Source organism: Blennius ocellaris (genome assembly GCF_963422515.1).
Source record: "Blennius ocellaris genome assembly, chromosome: 5".
In the NCBI taxonomy this organism is placed as follows: domain Eukaryota; kingdom Metazoa; phylum Chordata; class Actinopteri; order Blenniiformes; family Blenniidae; genus Blennius; species Blennius ocellaris.
Genome location: NC_137654.1, coordinates 12,766,376 through 12,785,777, shown reverse-complemented (window position 1 = coordinate 12,785,777; position 19,402 = coordinate 12,766,376). Strand labels below are relative to the sequence as shown.

General features: G+C 44.7%; 2 protein-coding genes across 4 annotated transcripts in view; both read left to right on the top strand.

The window, feature by feature from the left end:
* Positions 1-8,278, top strand: part of LOC308130180 (helicase ARIP4-like) — a 36,595-nt gene extending 28,317 nt beyond the window's left edge. For all 3 annotated transcript variants that reach the window (XM_080496395.1, XM_080496393.1, XM_080496394.1), the window contains exons 14-22: positions 132-256; positions 1,007-1,106; positions 1,202-1,407; positions 1,960-2,135; positions 2,617-2,813; positions 2,971-3,170; positions 3,296-3,385; positions 3,803-3,901; positions 4,026-8,278. In XM_080496395.1, the coding sequence (XP_080352521.1) occupies positions 132-256; positions 1,007-1,106; positions 1,202-1,407; positions 1,960-2,135; positions 2,617-2,813; positions 2,971-3,170; positions 3,296-3,385; positions 3,803-3,901; positions 4,026-5,137 (2,305 nt within the window). In that variant the 3' untranslated portion in view covers positions 5,138-8,278. The remainder of the gene's footprint in view (positions 1-131; positions 257-1,006; positions 1,107-1,201; positions 1,408-1,959; positions 2,136-2,616; positions 2,814-2,970; positions 3,171-3,295; positions 3,386-3,802; positions 3,902-4,025) is intronic.
* Positions 8,279-10,561: 2,283 nt separating this feature from the next.
* Positions 10,562-18,307, top strand: tmem115 (transmembrane protein 115). The gene is made up of 3 exons (XM_080497033.1): positions 10,562-11,996; positions 13,410-13,774; positions 17,520-18,307. The coding sequence occupies exons 1-3, from the start codon at positions 11,505-11,507 to the stop codon at positions 17,830-17,832; spliced, it is 1,170 nt and encodes a 389-aa protein (XP_080353159.1). The 5' UTR covers positions 10,562-11,504; the 3' UTR covers positions 17,833-18,307.
* Positions 18,308-19,402: the final 1,095 nt, after the last annotated feature.

Sequence of the window (19,402 nt, the reverse complement as noted above, 5' to 3'; positions counted from 1 at the left end):
TTTGTAAAAGTACATTGTAATAGACTATAGTTTTTCTCTCCTCACGGCGATTCTGATTTGCTTAAATATTAGTTCAGGTTTACATTATTGGAGGCTTAATCTCTTCATCTTCTCCCGTCTCCCTCCTGCAGTCAGAGCTTATCCACGCTGACGGTCATCGAGGATTTCTTGGCAAAGAGACCAGTTCCACCGTCCCCCAACGCACCCAGCAAGGACAGAATGAACCACAACTGGGTCCGCAATCTCAACTACTACAGTAAGTGATCACTGCTTGTAATCTAAATGACTGTGTTTTTTCTTTGTTGAGCCATTTAATTATTAGACATTGACAGTTGGAGAGATTTACAAACTGCCTATTAAATCAATTTCACTGAGAAGGGGATAAAGTGTGCGGCTAATGGGTTCCTGCAAGTAGACGGACGGCACAATGGTGTTAAACAGATTGGTGCTCATTGGAGGATGGCAACATCCTCGAAATCAGGGATGGGTAAATATTTATTCTAAGAGGGCTAATGAAAAGTCATGTGGTGGGCTAAGGCTTGAATTTTTTTCTTATTGCTCAACATGAAAATACTATATTTCTATAAAGCTTAGGCTTTCAAACGACTTGTATTGTCTTCATTAAATGCACCTATTTTCATTTAAGACATAATTTGTCATTGAGTCCATGTGTGCCGGTCAGGAACCAATAAAGGACGACATGTTGCCAGCAGCCCATGCAATGTTCTGCTCTAAATACTCATAAATCAGATGATCCTGTGCCATCTTGGACTTTGAAAGTGACATTAATACAGTGATGTGGTTGCACAAGAGCTCTCCTATTGACTTACAACGAGTGCTGCCAGCTGCTGGGGATTTTGATAATTGCTAGACAAATACATTATCTGAAGCTACGAAGTTTGCTCTTTAGGAATACATCGTCTCTGTCGACATTAACAAGTGAGTGCCTACATCATACACAATTTGAGTTTTTTTGATACGATTTTGTTTGTGCCCTATTCTAAAGGACTGGATGGAAGCACGACGGCCTCAGAAAGAGAGCGACTCATAAACCAGTTCAATGATCCATCCAACACCTCAGCGTGGGTCTTTCTCCTGTCGACCAGGTAACAGTCATCCACAATAGTAACAGCACAGATGTTTTGAACGAAACATGAGAAACAGTGCACATAACCTTGCCGTGGATCTCTCTGGGTCTCAGGGCTGGGTGTTTAGGTGTGAACCTGATCGGAGCGAACCGCGTGGTGGTGTTCGACGCCTCCTGGAACCCTTGCCACGATGCGCAGGCTGTATGTCGCGTTTACCGCTATGGGCAGAGGAAGCCATGCCACATCTACCGACTGGTGTGCGACTTCACCCTGGAGAAGAAGATCTATGACCGACAGATCTCCAAACAGGGCATGTCTGGTGAGTTGTTGGATGTCAAGGATACTAAAAACAATACTGGAATGAAAATTTGTGAGTCAGCTTAGCTTTATTTTCTGCCATGTTTCAATCAAGAATATTTCTCAAATAACTAATCATCATAATAAATACTGTCACATACAATACATGAATGTGCACTGAAAAGTCATGGGAAGTGAAAAATGGACTCTGACCCACCACACTGTATGTACGTCTAGCCTTCTTCACATGACAACTCTTCCAAACATCTGTCTGTAATCAGACTAACAAAAGTGACTGAAAAAGTCCAGTCTGTATAAACAGACCCCCTGAAATTAAATGACCAGCTTTGGGCTGAAAGCAGAGCTCTCCTGTCAAGAAGCTCCTGTCGGATGGGGTAAATGGTCCCAAGTGTTTGTTGTCACTTTCTGCTGAGATCGACACATTCAGGCCGCTGCCGCTTTCAACAACATCAGCAAGAAGGAACCTTCTTCATGAAAACCTTTTATGATCAGTAAAATTTACAGTAACTTACAGTGAATATTTACTCATCTCTTTTTTTTTTTTTCCCATCAGATCGTGTGGTGGATGACCTGAATCCAGTGCTGACCTTCACCAGGAGGGAGGTTGAGTCTCTTCTTCACTTTGTGGAGGAGGAGCCGGACCCCTCGCATGTCCAGCTCAAACCCCAGGACAACATGGAGGGTGTCCTCAAGAAGGCACTGCACCGCTATTCTCAGCTCATTACAAAGGTAGAGCAGTAAAGGACAGTCATTATCCATATACGCCCTCTCGTGGTTACTAGAAATCATAATGTGTGTTCTTTGCCACGTCATCATTTCGCAGATTTACTATTCGTCGTGTTTTTATGAGGCTGAAAGCTCATCTGCTGCTAAAATGTATTGCTTTTGGATGACAGTTCTCGGCTAATTCAATGAGTGGAAATAGTTCTTTTTTTAATCATCCATTTGTGAAAAATCCATTTTGGGGTTACATTTCTGGTGGGAGCCGTGCCAGACTGCTACAATTACACAATGACATATACTTCTAAAGAAGCCATCACTAAAGACTCACACCTCTCCTGTTTTATATAAAAAATATAATAGAAATATATCCGTTTTGAAAGGACTGCTGCTGTCATTTTCCTATCTTAAAACTGCAAACTATCAAAGCATAGAGTTATGAAACATTGTTGAGCAAACCTTGATCGCTCCTCCTCGTTCCTTCTCGCAGCAACCATTCCCCCATGAATCCCTCCTGATGGACCGCAGAGAGATGAGGTTGAGCACGGCTGAGAAGAAAGAGGCCAAGAAGGGCTACGAAGAGGAGAAGAGGGCCTCGGTTCCGTACACCCGCCCTTCCTACGCTCACTACTACCCCGCCAGTGACCAGAGCCTCACGAACATCCCAGCCTTCAGCCAGAGGAACTGGTCAGTCCTTCGCAGCTTCTTACAACGCTCTCCCTTACTTCCGGCTCATTTCCCTGTTATTCATGCTGTTTTATAGTCACATCTAAATAGAAAGTTGGATAGTGATTGAAAGTGTTTCAACTCATATTAAGAGGGGGGAAAAAACCACTCCTTCCAGGCGTCCTCCCACTCATGCTGAGGAGAAGCCAGTGGCCAATGTTCGGCCAGCCCAGTCAACTCCAGTTCCCATGATGCCCCGCCAGGCGTCAGCAGGTTCTACCCAAGGCGGCGACTCCTCGAGATCCAGTATGGAAGGCTTCCCTGTCAACTGCCTGCAGAAGGCCGGGGTGTTTGTTCAGAAAATCGTCACGACGACTGGTATGCAAATCGCAAATCGTCATTTTTTTCCCCTCTTCATCCTCCGATATATCATCATGTATTTTGTTATTGATTAAAAAAAACATTCCTAAATGACCTAATGTTGCTCTCTTGGTCTTTTCTAGACATTGTGATTCCAGGCACAAACAGCTCGACAGATGTGCAGGCCAAGGTCACCGCTGGCGAGAGTATCCATGTTATCAGGGGCACAAAAGGTAAAAACACGAATGAAAAAAAAATTACAACTAGGAATTGCTTTAACAGTTGCTTGTCCCATCTTGTCAAATGTGAGAATTAGTTGCTTCTGTTTGGAGCCAATAACTATTAATACATTGACTTGTATGAACAAACCATTACATGGGATCAGCAAATTTCTGATGAGTATGTACCAACAAATCTCATTATAGACACAAAAATATAATTATACATGAACAGCTGTCCATATCAATATACAGGTGTTTTTTTACTGCGACAATACCACTGTAATTTTTAATGAGGATGATAAAACCAATGCAGTCACAATGCTGCATTAGCCGCCCATGAAAAACTGTGACTCATCACTTATTCTGGAAAGCACACTGGACTTTATGACTATTACTAATTACTATTTTTTTCTCTGCTGCCTGCTTCAGGGACCTATATCAGGACAACTGACGGCCGCATCTTTGCCATCAGAGCAGCAAATAAGGCAAAGACCGCGGAGGAGAGCACAACCACGCCACCACCTAAAGGTAGGATCATTCATTCACCTGATCTGTGTACCGTGTACCACGCAAAGAGCTCTGGCTCTGACATATCCCCTGAGCAAGCTCGCCTTTGGAAAATAATGTTTCTAAATCCTTCCTTTCCCCTCAGACTCACCAGCCCCACCCCAGGAGGGTTCCACCAATGGTAGCAATGGCTGCCTGTCCCCCGAAAGAGAGCAGCTCACAGCCTCCAATACGCTGCCCCGCCCGGTGTCGCCCGACAGCCCCGGGATCCTCAATGAGCTGCAGCACTACGCCGGCGGCGCCGGGGCCGCAGCCTCTGCCGCGTCCGGTGCTCCGCCAGAAGGGGCAGCAGAGAGCGCCGCAAACAAGCTTCCCAAACTGGTCCACGCCAAAGGCGGCAGCAAGGACAACTTTGAAAGTGGAAATGTGAGGCGCCGCGATGCCTCCGTGGCAGACGTGATCCACATCGACATGGACGTCGCCCAAGACCTGAGAACGGGAAACAAGCGCAAGGCCTCCAGCCCGTCCCGCGAGGAGCGGCCCAGTAAGCAGCTGTCCACCGCCGAACACCCCTCGGCCTCCCTGGCCCCGCGGGGCTACCCCTTCACTGGGGGCTACGGCCTCCCGCCCCTGGGTCTCAACTCCGCCATGTTGCGTGGTTCCATGGGGCACCCGCTCTTCATGGGCAGGGGCTCGCGCTACTTCCAGCCGCCGCAAGCCCAGCTGGGTGACGCCAGTTACATGTACCCGGATCTGTTTGGCCTGGGCGGCGGCGGCGGCGCCGTCCCCACTTCCTCCTCCCCGTCTTCGTCGACCACAACCACCGCCTCGGCCGTGTCATCTTCCTCATCTTCTGCCTCAGCCAAAGCTGCCAGCTCCCTTCCAGCTGCGCTGCCGCCGTTCATGCTGAGCCCCAGCATGGCGGGCATGGCCGGGATGCTGCCTCAAGGCTTCCCGCTCTCCTACAGTCAGTCCCTGGCGAGCCTCTACACAGGCTCCATGCTGCCAGGCGGGCTGCCGGGCCCCGCCGCCACCCCGGGTCCCGCCGGAGCCAGCTTCTTGTCGCAGTACCCCACCACTGCTGCACCCAGCTCCTCCTCCTCCTCGTCCCCTTCCTCCTTCTCGCCCTCGGCACGCTCCGAGGGCCACCGGGGTCCTGTGCTGGTGAACGGCGGCGACATCAGCAGCGTCAGCAGCTCGGATGATGACGGCGACGAGGTTAATGATGATGATGTGATTGAGGTGACGGGACAGTGACGCAAAACAAAATAGATGAGTTTCTAATCATTTGAATGGGAAGGCGTCCTATTTGCCAGGACGCAGGTTGAAAACGGTCCATTAAAACGGACATAAATGTGGCACAGAAATATCGACGAGAGCCGAGCCCCAGCAAAACATTTTCCTCCGGTCATCTCTTCTGCCCTGAAGAAACACTTTTGAGTGGGGACTGAATGCGAGAGTGGTGAAAATTGATGCTGAATATTCAAAGATGAAATCGGAAGAAGGGTTAAAAAGCCTGGAAGTGGAGACCGCGGTGGGAATCAGAGGATTTTGGGCTTCCAAGTTTTGTTTGTTTTTCGTCCTGTTATGGCCATAAAAATGCTAATCACTGGACCGCGTACTGCTGAGTGTGGGCCTGCAGTGACCACAGACGGCCACTTAGTAGTTGTACTGTTGACTTTAGAGATTCTAGTTCTGCAGCTTTGCTAAATGTTGAAACGCTCGCTTTTCAGCTTCATTTAAACAATTAAAAAAAATTAAAAAAACAAACAAACAAAAAAAAAGGACGATGGTATGATGGAGATGCTTATTGACAAAAAAAAAAATTAGTTTGACATATGTTAGCTGGTAGTTTAATTCGTTAAATAATTGAAATGGTATTGTTTGTCACTTGTTGAATATTGCTACTGAACATTTGTGGGGGGGGGAGAAGAGCAAACCGAACTTGAGAAAGCATTTTGATTGAACTTAGAAATTCACTGCCAGGCCAGGGTATTGTACGTTTTTGGTCATGAAGACAAAAAAAGAAGAAATGGATCATCTTTAATTATAAAGAGACAGTGGTGGCTTGTTGAAGACATTGATAAGGACATTTTCTGCAACTTTAAAAGCATTGAAAGAATGTATGCTCAATCAAATGCCTTTCTACCAGGCCTTTTTGGAAAAACTCCTGTTTAGGCATCAGACACGGGAAGATCTGATTTTTCCTCTTCTTTTTTTTTTTTTTTTTGGTGTGTGCGTATTTTCTATTTATATAATCAACTTTTTAAAGATTGCCTAAAAACAGCCAGGTGAAAACGAGAAAAAAAAACAAACAAACAAACTGTGTCCTCGTGAGGTGTCGTCCTCGTAGCGGAGAAACAACCAACAGAAAATGCCTTTTTTGCCTCCATCTTTCTGAATGTTAACTGTGAGAGAGAGAGGAGAGGTAAGGAGAGAGCGACGCTCTCTGGATCTCACCCGCAGTCTTACTGTAGCCTAGAGAAAAACGATGCAAAACACTCAAGCCTATATATGTATGTGTACAAGCCCAGAGGAACTGAGCTCGCCAGCGCCTGAGTTTTGGTTGCGCTCGTAGTCGTTACCGTGTTCGTTTGTGCGTGTTGTGTTTTTTTTTTTTTTTCCAAGGGTTACAAAAGGAATCGAAGGAAGAAGAGTAGGAACTTGTGTTACATGGTTTGGAAAACTTGTCCGGACACAGATTTCACCTACGCTCTGCTTTTTACTTTTCTCTGTGTCATCTCATTGTTTTCTGAACAGAGCTCGACGTGAAACCAAACTTTTTTTCTTTTTTTTTCTTTTGTTTCTATTTTCTTGTGGAGGGGTGATGTGGCTTTGCCAAAAAACCAGAAGAGCACATCAGAGAAGCTCCATTAAAAGAGGATTGTGTCTTAAGAGACCAAATAAATGTTGTCAACAATGTAGAACCGAATGAATATCCACCATGGAAACACACACACACACACACACACACACACACACACACACACACACACACGGTCCCTCTCTTACTTCGTGTGTCATCCTCACGGCAACGGTTGAGACGTACATATCCATCCCTGCGCTGTGCTGCACTGAGAGGAAAAAAAAAAAAGGAAAAAAAAGACACAAATCTGTATACGTCTGGGTGAAAGCTGAAAAAGTTCCACCGTGTGACCAAGACGCCCTTTAGACTACCCATAAAGCACCACTTGGCTGCTGTCTGAGCACAGTGAGGCTCACCTCAATCAGCCCCTCCCCTCCAACATGGCGGCAGCCAGAGCTTTAAGAAACAAGTACATCCACCAGCTCTCCCAGCATTTTCCCACCCTTCACTCCCCGCACTCAAACTGTTATTTTGCTCATGTTTCTTTTTCTTTTTTTTCCCTTTTGCTCTCCTCTTTTTACAATGTTTAAATTTACCAAAATTAATTTATTTATGATGGTGCATATTTATTCATTTTTATTTTTGTAAAACATCTTTTTTTTGGGGTTTTTCCATCTTTTCTTCATTATCTTGTTTGTAAAATTTGTATGGTCATATTAGTATTGTTACTACAGATGTTTTTTTTTTTTTTCTTGCTTGTTCGATGTTTTTTTTTTTTTTTTTCTTTTGGTTTTCTTAAAAACTGACGATTAAGCCAGTCTGACCCATCACATGTGAACAGGTGCAGAACTTGCATGTGGACCAAGCGACTATTCCGTCGCTGAGCGCGATAAATATCCAGGATCAAAGTTTTAAACAAGGATCCGATATCTGATCAGCTCCTCCTAATGAAAAAAAAAAAAAAAAATGGGAAGTCCAACACTGAGCGATTACTTGACAAACAGCCAAAATTCAGAGCCAAGTGCTTATTTACGTGAGCTCCGATTGGGGGAAACAAACGTCTCATCGACTGAATGTGAGCCGTGAGTGTGCATGTACACTCGGTCACAAGTAGTGGGTCGGAAAGCAAGGCAGTCCAGCTGCTCATCAGCTGAAAAGGGGATAATGATATCAAGTGCTTTTCTTTTTACTTCTTTTGTGGTTGTTTTAATGGTTCATTACCATTTCTTCTGAATCGTCTACCATCGAGCGAGTTTCCTCGGCTTTTGAACTGTCCGGTCGTCGGCTCTGTGTTTTTTTGCCGAGCCAACCAACCGCTCTGTAGTTCCACAGCTCTCTACTTGAATTTACATATTTATTTATACAAATCGAAGTGGTCGGACCGGCCGAGACGACTGTCTGAATTCCATTTTTGCCGAGGAGAAGATTAACAGAGATCTGCTGTCTGTGAGGTTTGGCTCCAGTCGAAGCCTGTTGTTGTACATTACTGATGGGTGATGTGTATGACCCTGGATTACGTTCAGATCCTTCTTTTTTTTTTTGTTGTTGTCTGTTTTTTTGAAGTTTGTAAATAAAGAGAAACATGACCTAAATAGTACTTTCCTGTTTTTCTTTTACAGTAATGGTACTTACACGTACTGTAGGTCCCTCCCAACTTTGTTTCTCTCTCTCTCTCGCTCTCGCTCTCGCTCTCTCACAATAAAAAAAGGACATGTTGATCACAATACAACTTTTTCTAGTAAATGTTGATAATTTACAGATGTACAGTTATAACAGCATTAGATTGCATTCAACCATAAGTTAATAATGTAATTCAACACAGTGATCCAATCATATATAATTTTAGTCTTGGAGTACATTAAAACTTGCATACATGTTGTCAGTCATCATTTGTAGAAGAATTTTAACATTTTAAGATGCAAAATGTCCTGAAACACTTTTGTCTTTGATCTGGTTTACATTTGAGTTTGATTATAAGTGGGAATTTTTTTCTTCTGTCCTCATTACAAACTTGTAGAGAAAAGTCTGATGTTGGTATTAATACAACAATCCATAATCTGTAATTGGTATGACAAAACACATGTCCCCTAACAAAAGATAAAAATGAAACGGGCGATGCCTGTTAACAATATATGGATTTAGTATCTGCCTCAATGCTTTAATACAACATACCGTTGAAACCAGAAGTTTACACTCTATAAAAAGACACATAAACCATAAACTTTTTTTTTTTTTTAATCCCCGTCTGAAGTTAAATCGGACTTACCTCCTGTTTTAGGTCAGTTAAGATTCCCAAAATGATTTCTATTTGCTAAATGCCACAATAATGACAGAGAATTTCTTCTATGAAGTCAAAAGTTTACATGTATTAAGATTACTAAGTCTTTGAACAACATGGGGAAGCCCAGCTGATCATGTCATGGCTTTGGAAGCTTCTGATAAGTTAACTGAGCTCATTGGAAGCACAGCTTTGGATCACTGCAGCTGACTGCTCAATGCACAAATCACCACCGCCTATGCCACAGAAATACGATGAATGAAGTTTATTCCTAAACTGAAGTATGGGCTATTGCGACAATCAAATCGGAATGTGACTGGTGGAGACTGAACCACTATGTTTTTGCTTCATGAATCAAGCGTGTGAGTATTAGCACATGTTTTTATTCCATATTCAGAAATGCATGAGCCCTAAATCTTAGTTTCTGATAGCGTTGGGTGAAGGGTGCTATTCAGTCTGTGTCCTTGTTCTCTTGTTTTCCTGTGGCAACCAATTTGTATGTGATTTGTCTTCATTGGAAAATGTGATGCGAGTTCAAGTGGTTCAGAACAAACTGAATACATCTGTATGTGTGTTTTTATTTTATTTTTAGTGTATATGAATAAAAGTGTGATTCAAGGAAATAAACATAGTTTTGCTCTCATTAATAATACAATGATAAAATTCGAGTACTGACCCACTCAGCAAGCAAGACAAGACTTTTGATACAAGATGATAATAGATTGTTAAAACCATAAACCACTATAAAACCTCTAAGTATCTAAATGGATAGCAGTAATGAGCTCATTAAAAACGATTTAAGAAGTCATAAGAGAAAATTCCCGAAGATCTGCTGTATTAATGATCTAATCCTCAATTGATTTTGTATGTTCTCCAATAGTGGTAACAGTCCTTAAAGGTGGGGTCACATCCAGCATTCACAACCCAAAGTTGGATAAAGTGACATAGAAGATGGATGAAAAGTGCGTACCATGACTTTTTGGACATTTCTATCAAGAATTGTTGTCCCTGCTGTGGCAGCTACTGTTTGAGGGGAGGTGGTGGCTTACAGGCTGGAGAAGCCAATTTGAGACTGGAAGTTTTCAGGTTTGATTCCCATGGTGAACAGATCATCACTGTGGCTCCCTGAGTGGGACCCGTGACCCCACAGTTCCCGTAATGTGGATCCCAGAAAAAAGATTGGTAAATGCAGAAAAACAAATTTCCCCGAAGGGAAACTACAATCACAAAATACATGATATGCAATGCAGTGGCATATTAAGTTTAATTCAGATACTAGTTTAGAATCAGTGGCCGAAATAATGTGATGAAAAAAATTATAAAACCAGCATGTTTCTCAGTAACCTCTCCAATTTCTGATTGTATATGCTTATTTGTTGTTCATATTATTGTATTTTTCTTTTAAAGGAAGCTGTTCCAATCTAAATGTTTCCATTGTGGGAAAATGAATAGGATATCTATCTATCTATCTATCTATCTATCTATCTATCTATCTATCAGAGAGAACTCTGTTTCCCAGCATGCTTTGCGCGCTGCTACGTTACGTGACTTGACGTTTTAGCTGATGACGGTGGCAGACAGCGCAGGTCAGTTAGCTGAGTAGACGGACTGGGAGGAGAAGTGCCTGCCCAGACAATTTTTTTTACATCATTTTCTCCAGCAGCCAACTCTCAAAAGACGGAGGGACAAGAAAATAAACGAATGAAGCTGAGGCGGTGCGATAAAGACGGAGGAGTTCCCGGGAAGTGGCGCAGGTTCGGGGGCGTCTCTCACATTGTTTTGCGGGCCTGTTGCTAGCTCCGGGAAATCCTCGGCTTCAGCCCCCCCCTCCCCCGAGTCGCCGGGCCGAGAGGGAGGGAGAGGGACCGGATCCTGTCTGCTGCTGTCACCCACCAGGTTTTTACTGACCCCCCCTCACCCATCTACTCTGTCCCCACTGAAGACGTAACTTCTCCGCTCTTCCGCGTTGGGGCTGGTTAGTAAAGGACGCTAGCCGTAGCAGGCTAACTCAGCCAGGATGTGAACAACTTGGCAGTCTGTGGTTTGTGTACGTCAAGATCAGCAGACCGGGCTCCTTCCACCTCTCCGGTCGCTGGTGGGGAAGCGAGTTATGCTTGAGTTTACACCTCCTGAAGGTCGCCAGGTTGGTTAAGTAAAAGGTCCTTTTGCTGAGGTTATCAACACCTGGAGGCTTATCTACTGCAACCTAAAGTTTGAGCTGGAACAATCTGCCTGAGTTTTCCTCCGCATTCCACTATCTGGTTGCAAAACGGTTGTAAAGGTTAAAAGTCTCTCATTGAATTTCACAGCAAAGATCAAGACAAGGAGTTGACCGATTACCAAAGCCACAGGTTCAGGCACTGTCCCGGATGAAGACTCTCGCTGGCTGGCGGGGGATTTTGATGCTGTCTTGCATAGCATTAATAACCTCACATTAGCATCCTGCACACTGCAGCAACACAAGCAACTGACTGTCCTTTTTTTTTTTTCACTCCCTCTGGTGTATTTGTTCAAAAGAAGACCCTTCGAGACAGATCACGATGAATCGGTACCTGCCTGTGGCCCGGCAACACTTCCTGGCAGCCCTGGCCAGCACCAGTGTGGTGGTAAAGACCATCAGCGCTGTGGTGGTCCTGCTCTACCTGCTGTCATGGGCCGTGGACACGCCGTACGCCCTGGGGGTGACCCCGGGCTACCTCTTTCCTCCCAACTTCTGGGTGTGGACACTGGTGACCCATGGGGTGGTGGAGCAGCACGTCTGGGGTGTGGCAGCCAACGTGGGGACAGTAATGGCCTGCGGACGCCTGCTGGAGCCCCTGTGGGGGGCCCTGGAGCTCCTGATCTTCTTCGCCGTGGTTAACGTGTCTGCAGGCCTCCTGGCTGGCCTCTCCTACCTCCTCACCTACGTGGCCACCTTCGACCTGGACTACCTGTTTGCTGTGCGAGTCAACGGGGCCGCCGGCTTCCTGGGAGGCGTCCTGGTGGCCCTGAAGCAGACCATGGGGGACACGACAGTCCTCCGAGTGCCACAGGTGAGGCTTCAGGGGGAAACGTGCCGATTCCAGCCTGATCTGCTGGATGATACACCGATTAGAAACAATTAAAGATAAGCAGACATAACACAACACTAGGATCTTCAATTAGTCAGCCTCTTGTAAGAAGTCACAGTGAAAGTTCGCTTGGTTTTTGTTTAAATTGCATCAAATCCATACTGTGAGGGGAATTGATGAAAATGTGGCAAAGGGGATTTCAGGCTCCTACTTACGTGAAGCAGAATTTTACGTTGGTCTTTATAGGTGTTTTAAAAAGTGCGCAAAATGTGAATTATTACAGAATGTCCTCATATATACTATGGAGTGTTTAGGTCAATATACTGTCTCTGGGTCAATTGGGATTAAATATTGTTCAGCCAAAATAAATTTGACAACAACTTTGGAAAAAAAACATATTTGTATTGTGACACTGCTGCTCACAGGATTAATATAAAAATAGTCATAAGACAGGGGAAGTCTCACTGTAAGGTACAATGAAAATTTGACAATGTTTGTGTTGTGCTACAGAAAACTGTCTGCTTTGGTCAGGTAAAATATTTGGTATAGAATAGAAATACTTCGTTAATCCAAAAGGGAAATTCTTGAATACCTTACGTGTACAGACTTGAAACAGGAAATACGACTAACCATAAAAAAATATATAGTCCAATCCATCTCACAGTTTCATACACAACAGTATGAGACGCAAGGAGAGAGTTTTTGCGGCTGTTGTATTGAAGTAAGAGACCAATTTGTCGTGCAGGGATCCCCAAATGATTTATATACAAATGAAAGTGGCCGCTCATCTGTTTACAGTGCAAACGAGTTTCACATTGTTCTGACGGATGTGATGTTTATTCAGTGTTTTATGGCAGCGACTCTTCTATAAAAAAAAAATTTTGTTGCAGTGTCCCTGTGCGATGATCAATATTAACTCTCTTATGACGACACTCGGCAGTTTAATTAACTGTTCCTAATGAAGTCGTCCTGGTTGATGGTTCAGCCGTCGTCTGTTCCGTGAAGCATCGGTGTGGTCTGGTCATGCATGCATTAGGTTAGAACATCATCACACTGCCGGTGTTTTGCTGTTAGTTTCACATTTCTAATGTAACCTTGAAGCTCCTGTAGCTGCCCACATGTTGCAGCGAATCTTTGCCTCTGCGACTCAGTCACTTCATTTGAATTTTTTTGGGGGGAGTTATTTTAGCAGGCTGGGAAACATACGCCAACAGAAACGTCGGGCCGCTTCAGCACGACCGCCGGCCGTGACCTGGCGTGTAACCAGCTATTGTTTGGCGTTCCCATTCCTCAGTCGTGCTGGTCGAGTAAAAATGTGGGAACCTTGCGGCTGAGGCCGGCGGTGGGCTCGAGGATTGGCTCATGGCTCTTTTCTCTTTCCCCCCCCCCTCACAGGTGAGACTGAAAGCGGCGCCTGCTCTGGTCCTGCTCCTCCTGGCCTTACTGCGTCTGTCCGGCCTGCTCGACAGCTCCGCCCCCCTGGCCTCGTACAGCTTCGGCGCCCTGTCCGGCTGGGTCTACCTCCGCTTCTACCAGAGGCACAGCCGCGGCCGCGGGGACATGTCCGACCACTTTGCCTTCGCAAGTTTTTTCCCCGAGGCGCTGCAGCCGGCCGTGGGGTTGTTGGCGGGTCTGGTCCACGCCGCCCTGGTCAAGGTCAAGGTGTGCCGGAAGATGGTGAAGAGATACGACGTGGGCGCGCCCTCCTCCATCACCATCAGCCTCCCGGGAACGGACCCGCAGGATGCAGAGAGGAGGAGGTGAGTCACAGTCGGAATAAGAGAGTTTTGCAACAAAAAAAACAACTAAAAACCCTGAATCGTTCGTATGATGTGAACATTGTGAGCCAGATATCGTCCGTTAGCTGTTCATCACTCGCATCACTTCACACAATGCAAGTACACACACCCATCTAAGTTTCTCAGCGCACTGTTCTGATAAAATAATTGTTTTCTTTGTTATTTACTGCTGAGTCTCTGGGCTCTTTCTTTTTTTTTTTTTAGTCTGTTTACGTAACACCTAAACAAGTCGTGGTGTTCGTCAGAATATAGCTGAACTTTTAAAGTGCATGTAAACATGGTAACTCGACTGAAATCAAACTTCTCAGAGTTGAGCCAAAACTCAGACGCTGCCACCGAATGTCAAAGTCCTCCTGGATGTTACACAGAGCTGTCGGACAGGAAAAGTTTGAGTTTAACACAAAAATCCCCTCCCAGGATTTCAGCAGCAGGTAAAAAGATCAACAGCAGCTCAAAGAAAATATGTGGGGAAAGCCTGCGTATTGTTTTGAAGCCGGTATGGACACGTCATTGCTCACTGGCTATCTTGATGATGATGATTGTCTGCGGCGTCGACCACAAATAGCCCATGGCTGAGCTGTAATTTGAGTTTGTGGACTTTAAATGAGCTTCACACCTTTAAGCTGTCAGAATCGTTTCTCTTCACGTTTCACTTTTCGACACACACACACACTCTTTCTCACTCTCATACAGATTGTCATCATTGTTCACGCTTAGGACCTGGCCTGGAATAAAATATCATATAATAATCTGATTACTTTTTTTTTTTTTTGCAGTATTTGTCTCCCTGTATTCCAGCTGGTTGATTCCTTTCTTCCAATATGACACACATACAGTGGCAATAAGTGTGAATCTCTAGTATTTTGTGAATATTTAAATTTGATTAGGTGGTGATTCAGAGGCCGGACTTCTACTGAATGAGAGATGTGATCAGCAACGAGTCGATGTCCAGGATTAAATCGTTGGTCACTTAATAAATGTGTCTGAAAAATCAAATCTGTAGAAATGTTGCGATAAATCCAGCGGAGCGGTACCCTTCATGTTGGAGCAGTAATCCAAACTAATGTAAGTTCATCGCTGAAGTCGGTGTAATTCAATCACAATGCAGAGAAACAATATCAACATTTGTCCTCCTGAGCCTGAAGGCTATTTTTCTGTTGCATTTAGCAACAGAAAAGAAAATAACTGGTAGACAATAACAACTGCTGACAAAGTCTCGTCTGTTCACTGCATAGAGACTTTTGTTATGTTTCTCGCAGTGAGAGCTCCGACTTGTATCTTCAGGGTGCCATTCCCACCCTCGGATCACAACATTTACAGAACATCTCAAAAGCTTTTCTCTTTTTTTTTTTCCCCCCAACTTAGACACATACACTTCCATTAAAAACAATTACACATGTTCCAATGTAGAGCTGCAACAACGAATCCATAAATCGATTAATAAAAGTGTTGGCAAGAAATATCATTATTGATTCGTTTGACTCGCCATGTTGCGGAGCCGTTTAACTTCACCTTCGGAGCTTTCTCAATGCTGGCTGATTGAAATTAAGTTTTTTTTTTTAAAGCATCAACCTGCTGAGCGAGTTGAACGGAGCGAGGCAGAGGAAGAGCAGCCGGTACAATAGAACATGTGAGCAGCGACCCGGTTAGAGTGACATCCTGTACTGGGTGACACGTCACTGAGCACAGACACACATTTAACTGTTAATACATCTTAATGAGCGACAAACCGTCCGACGGGGACAACAGACAGGTTTTCCTGGCAAATTTCCAGCTGGGCGACGCGGAAACATTCCGAATGTTCAGGCGTTGTGGTGTCAGGAGATTGGTTTTGAGATGTGAATTAGCGCCGCCTCCTGCAGAGCAATGCTGCATTGTTTTTGTTTTTGTTTTTTGCAACGCTGAATTGTTAAGCCGCTCTCCGTTAGTTTCACTTTCACTAAACAGCAGAGAACATGAGGCCCGTGGGCCAAAACCAACCAAGAGGCTCCAATCTGGTCCCAAGCAAAGAGGATTTAATCAAGTATTTTTTTTTGTTTGTTTTTTTTGACAGTTCATTGTATTTTGCACCAGAAAGTTTCATTAAAATGTACTTTATGTTGAGATTTTAATAATCTTCAGCACTAACTGTTTGATCTTGTAAAGGCACTGTGACCACAACAAAGAAATACTTTGAAGTGTAAATTTAAAGGTTATTATAACAATATTTTACCAGTCTGGTCCACTCAGGGTGAAACTAGACTGTATGTGGTCCCTGAAGTAAATGAGATCTTATTCAATAATTATTTTGTTTACATCTTATAGACATGTATATATGTGGATATATTGTATATATCTTTGGCTTGGTTCAGTTATGTGCTTTTAAATAATCATAACATAATTGATGTTTGGTTCATTCAGTCAAAAAAAAAAAATCGATTACTAAAATAATCGTGAGTTGCAGCCCTGTTCTAATGGGATTGTGGTACGTTGACGGTGTGTCTTCTTGGCTGAATTGACTTGATCAGAGTCAAATGTGTAATTCACCGTCACATAGTTGAGTCCACATTCACCTGACTGCATATTTCTTTTTGAGGAGTGAATCTTCATGTGTTTATTCAACGTCAGCTCCACAAGCAAAACCTGTTTGAAAGCAGTTAATAGAGACAAACATGAGAGCTCGAGTAATATTAAAACTTAGTGCGAATGATGTTTATCAAAAGTAAATAACATTGGTAGAGCTTTTTTTATCCACAGTCCAGACTTGTTATATTTTCCTGTTCTGTGATTATAAAATTGAAAGTTGTTGATCTGTTACACACAGTCAGAAAAAGGCTGTAACTTAACGCTCGTTTCATTTGATTGAAATGTATCTTCTATACTTCAGTCTGCACATGTTATCGATGTGAACTCAGACTTTACAGATTGGCGGAGAAATGCAGCTGTGAGGGAGGTGATCTTATCTCCTGGGGAATTTGACCACAGTACATAACGTGATCGTGGTTTTGACTCTTCTCCTCCGGGGACGCCTCAGCAGGTCATGTGATCCACAGGTTCAGTGTGGCTCAGGTTTGACACCGCGTGGCCTTGACTTTTTTGCTCAGGGAGACGTTCGTTAACTTTCTTTCCCCAACTTGTACATGAGGTTTCGCTTATTTCAATGAGAATCTGACCAAATCTGCATCTACACATGAGGCCCCGTGGGTCCAAACCAGCCCGCAAAAAAGCAAATGGTACAAATATCAACCTAAACATTTATTTAAAAAAAAAAAAAGAAATGATTTCTTAAGAGTAGCGAGCCCAGCACTGAGACGCGAGCTGAGATATCGGTGATGCTGCCATGGAAGCGAGCTCCCTCATTGCTATCAAGCTAGCATCAAAGCATGTTGGCATGGTGAGTTTGTAAAAACATGTAGAATTAAACAGCGACAGGAGTTTTTTGCACCGTATTTTTCAGTATTTTGCACCAGAATAATTGGCTTCATCATTTTTGGTCGTAACCGTTTTGATTTTGTGAAAATATCCACGTTTTCATCAGGTATACTCGGCACCACGACACAGAGAAACTTTAAAGGTTGTTCAGGCACTATTTCGGTGGTCCGGCCCACTCCAGATGAAATTGCAACTGCAAGTGGCTCCTGGTCTGAAATGTGTTGAATGTTACAGCTGTACTTCTCTTCCATTATTATTAAACAACATGCCTATTTGATCCCCCTCCCCCTCCCAGACAACTGGCTCTAAAAGCTCTGAACGAGCGCCTAAAGCGCGTGGAGGACCAGTCGGCGTGGCCCAGCATGGAGGACGAGGAAGACGAGGACGAGGACGAAGTGAGGACCGACACGCAGCCGCTGCTCCCAGGTGGACGGGACCTCCTCTCCTCCTCCTCCGCACCGAGGACAGCCGGGGGAGCCGCCGGCATGTCCCTCTCCTCCACCTCCTCCTCCTCCATGTCGCAGAGCGGCGGGGCGCCTTCCTCAAGCGGCGTGCAGCACCCGGAGTCCAGCATCATCAGCTTCGAGGACGCCCCCTCCAGGTCGTAGCAATAGAGGACACACGTGTACAGATACGCACGCTCGTCTCGATGTCACTGGCAAGTATACTAGTGTGTTTCAGCGTCCCCCTGACTAGTATGCAGGTGTGTTCAGTGGCAGTGATTAGGCGCACACTCGGCATCGCGCTCCACATCTTGGGCCGCCGCGTGCTCGCAAACTACTCCCGTCAACGTCGCGAACGCCCAGGAGACTCCCGGTCAGACTTTGTGGTTTGTAAATTGTCCCTGGGCGAACTGAACACTTCACTTCTCCTCTTCCCTTCCGAATGGTCAGAAACATTCCGTCTTGTCCGGATTCCATCCCGACCCGCAGAGCTCTGTTCACCGCTTTCATGTGTCTCTTCCTCCTGCTTTCGAAATAAACAACAGAATGGCTGTACGACATTCTTTTTTTTGTCAGTCTTCTTGGGAGCGGCCGTGTTTGTCCTCGTCACGACGAAGCGACAGAGACTCGCGCCGGAACGTGACGCCACGGAGGATAGTTTCCGCTTTTTTTTTGTTTTGCCGGTCCCACCGAGGAGCAGGAGTGCGAGACGAGACTTGTGGACTCGGCGGGAAGGGGCTGGACCAGAGGAAAGACGCTGCTGCGGGTTCAATCCCCCCCCCCCCATACCAAACGACAAGGTGCAAAGAAGTGCCAGGTGGAAAGAGTTTCCCAGAACAGGTTCTCTTTTGGATCCACGTGCTTTTAATTTTTATTCTATTTTCTAATGCCCCACTTTGCCACGTGTTTTTCAGTTTTTCTGTCTCCGTGCAAAGAAAACGAATGCTTCATTTCTGCTGACTAACGTGTTGATGGCGTGACGCTCACAGACACATCGGCTGATGCTGATCTTGGTTTACGAGTTCAAATTTGATTGTGAGCTGGGGGTTTTTTTTTGCTGCTTCATTTTTTTTGTTTTATTTTTTTTTTAACGGTTAAATTCTGTTCATCCACATTTTAGCATTTTGAAATGATGTGAGAATTATTCAAGCAATAGTGATCTGGGTGCATTTGATGTAGTGACCAAGTGCAGGAGAGAGAGAGAGATCTACAGTCGGTACGGAGGTTTTTCTAGAACACGTCTTCACGTTGGTTCATCAGTGGTCGATGTGTGTTTCTGTACTCCGTCAGCCTCGACCCCCACGAGGACCGACGAGCCCCGCACTGATCAGTCGTCAGCCCGGCACTCGCTCCCCTCCTCACCTTCCTTCAGGAAGGGAAGAATTCATTTTGACCAAGAGGCTGATGGGGCAGCGACGTCGTTCCATTTCGATGACCGCAAACTGACGCGCTCTCCGTTACGTCCGTGAACATCCCGCAGTGTAAATGTCACATTCTGTTATGGGAACTATCAAATCAATGACTTCCCAATTTCCCCAAGTGTCTCCTTTAATTACAATTATCGACAGGCTACAAATGAGTTCAGATGTTAAAATTACAGTGATAAGTTGAAACAAGATTGCCAAACGTGTGAGCGGGAAGTTAAAAGATTGTTAAACGAGTTAAGAAAGCACATTTCCTTGTTTCTCGTTTGTGGCGACGCAGAATGAAATGTGCAAAACGTTGCGCGTGGAAC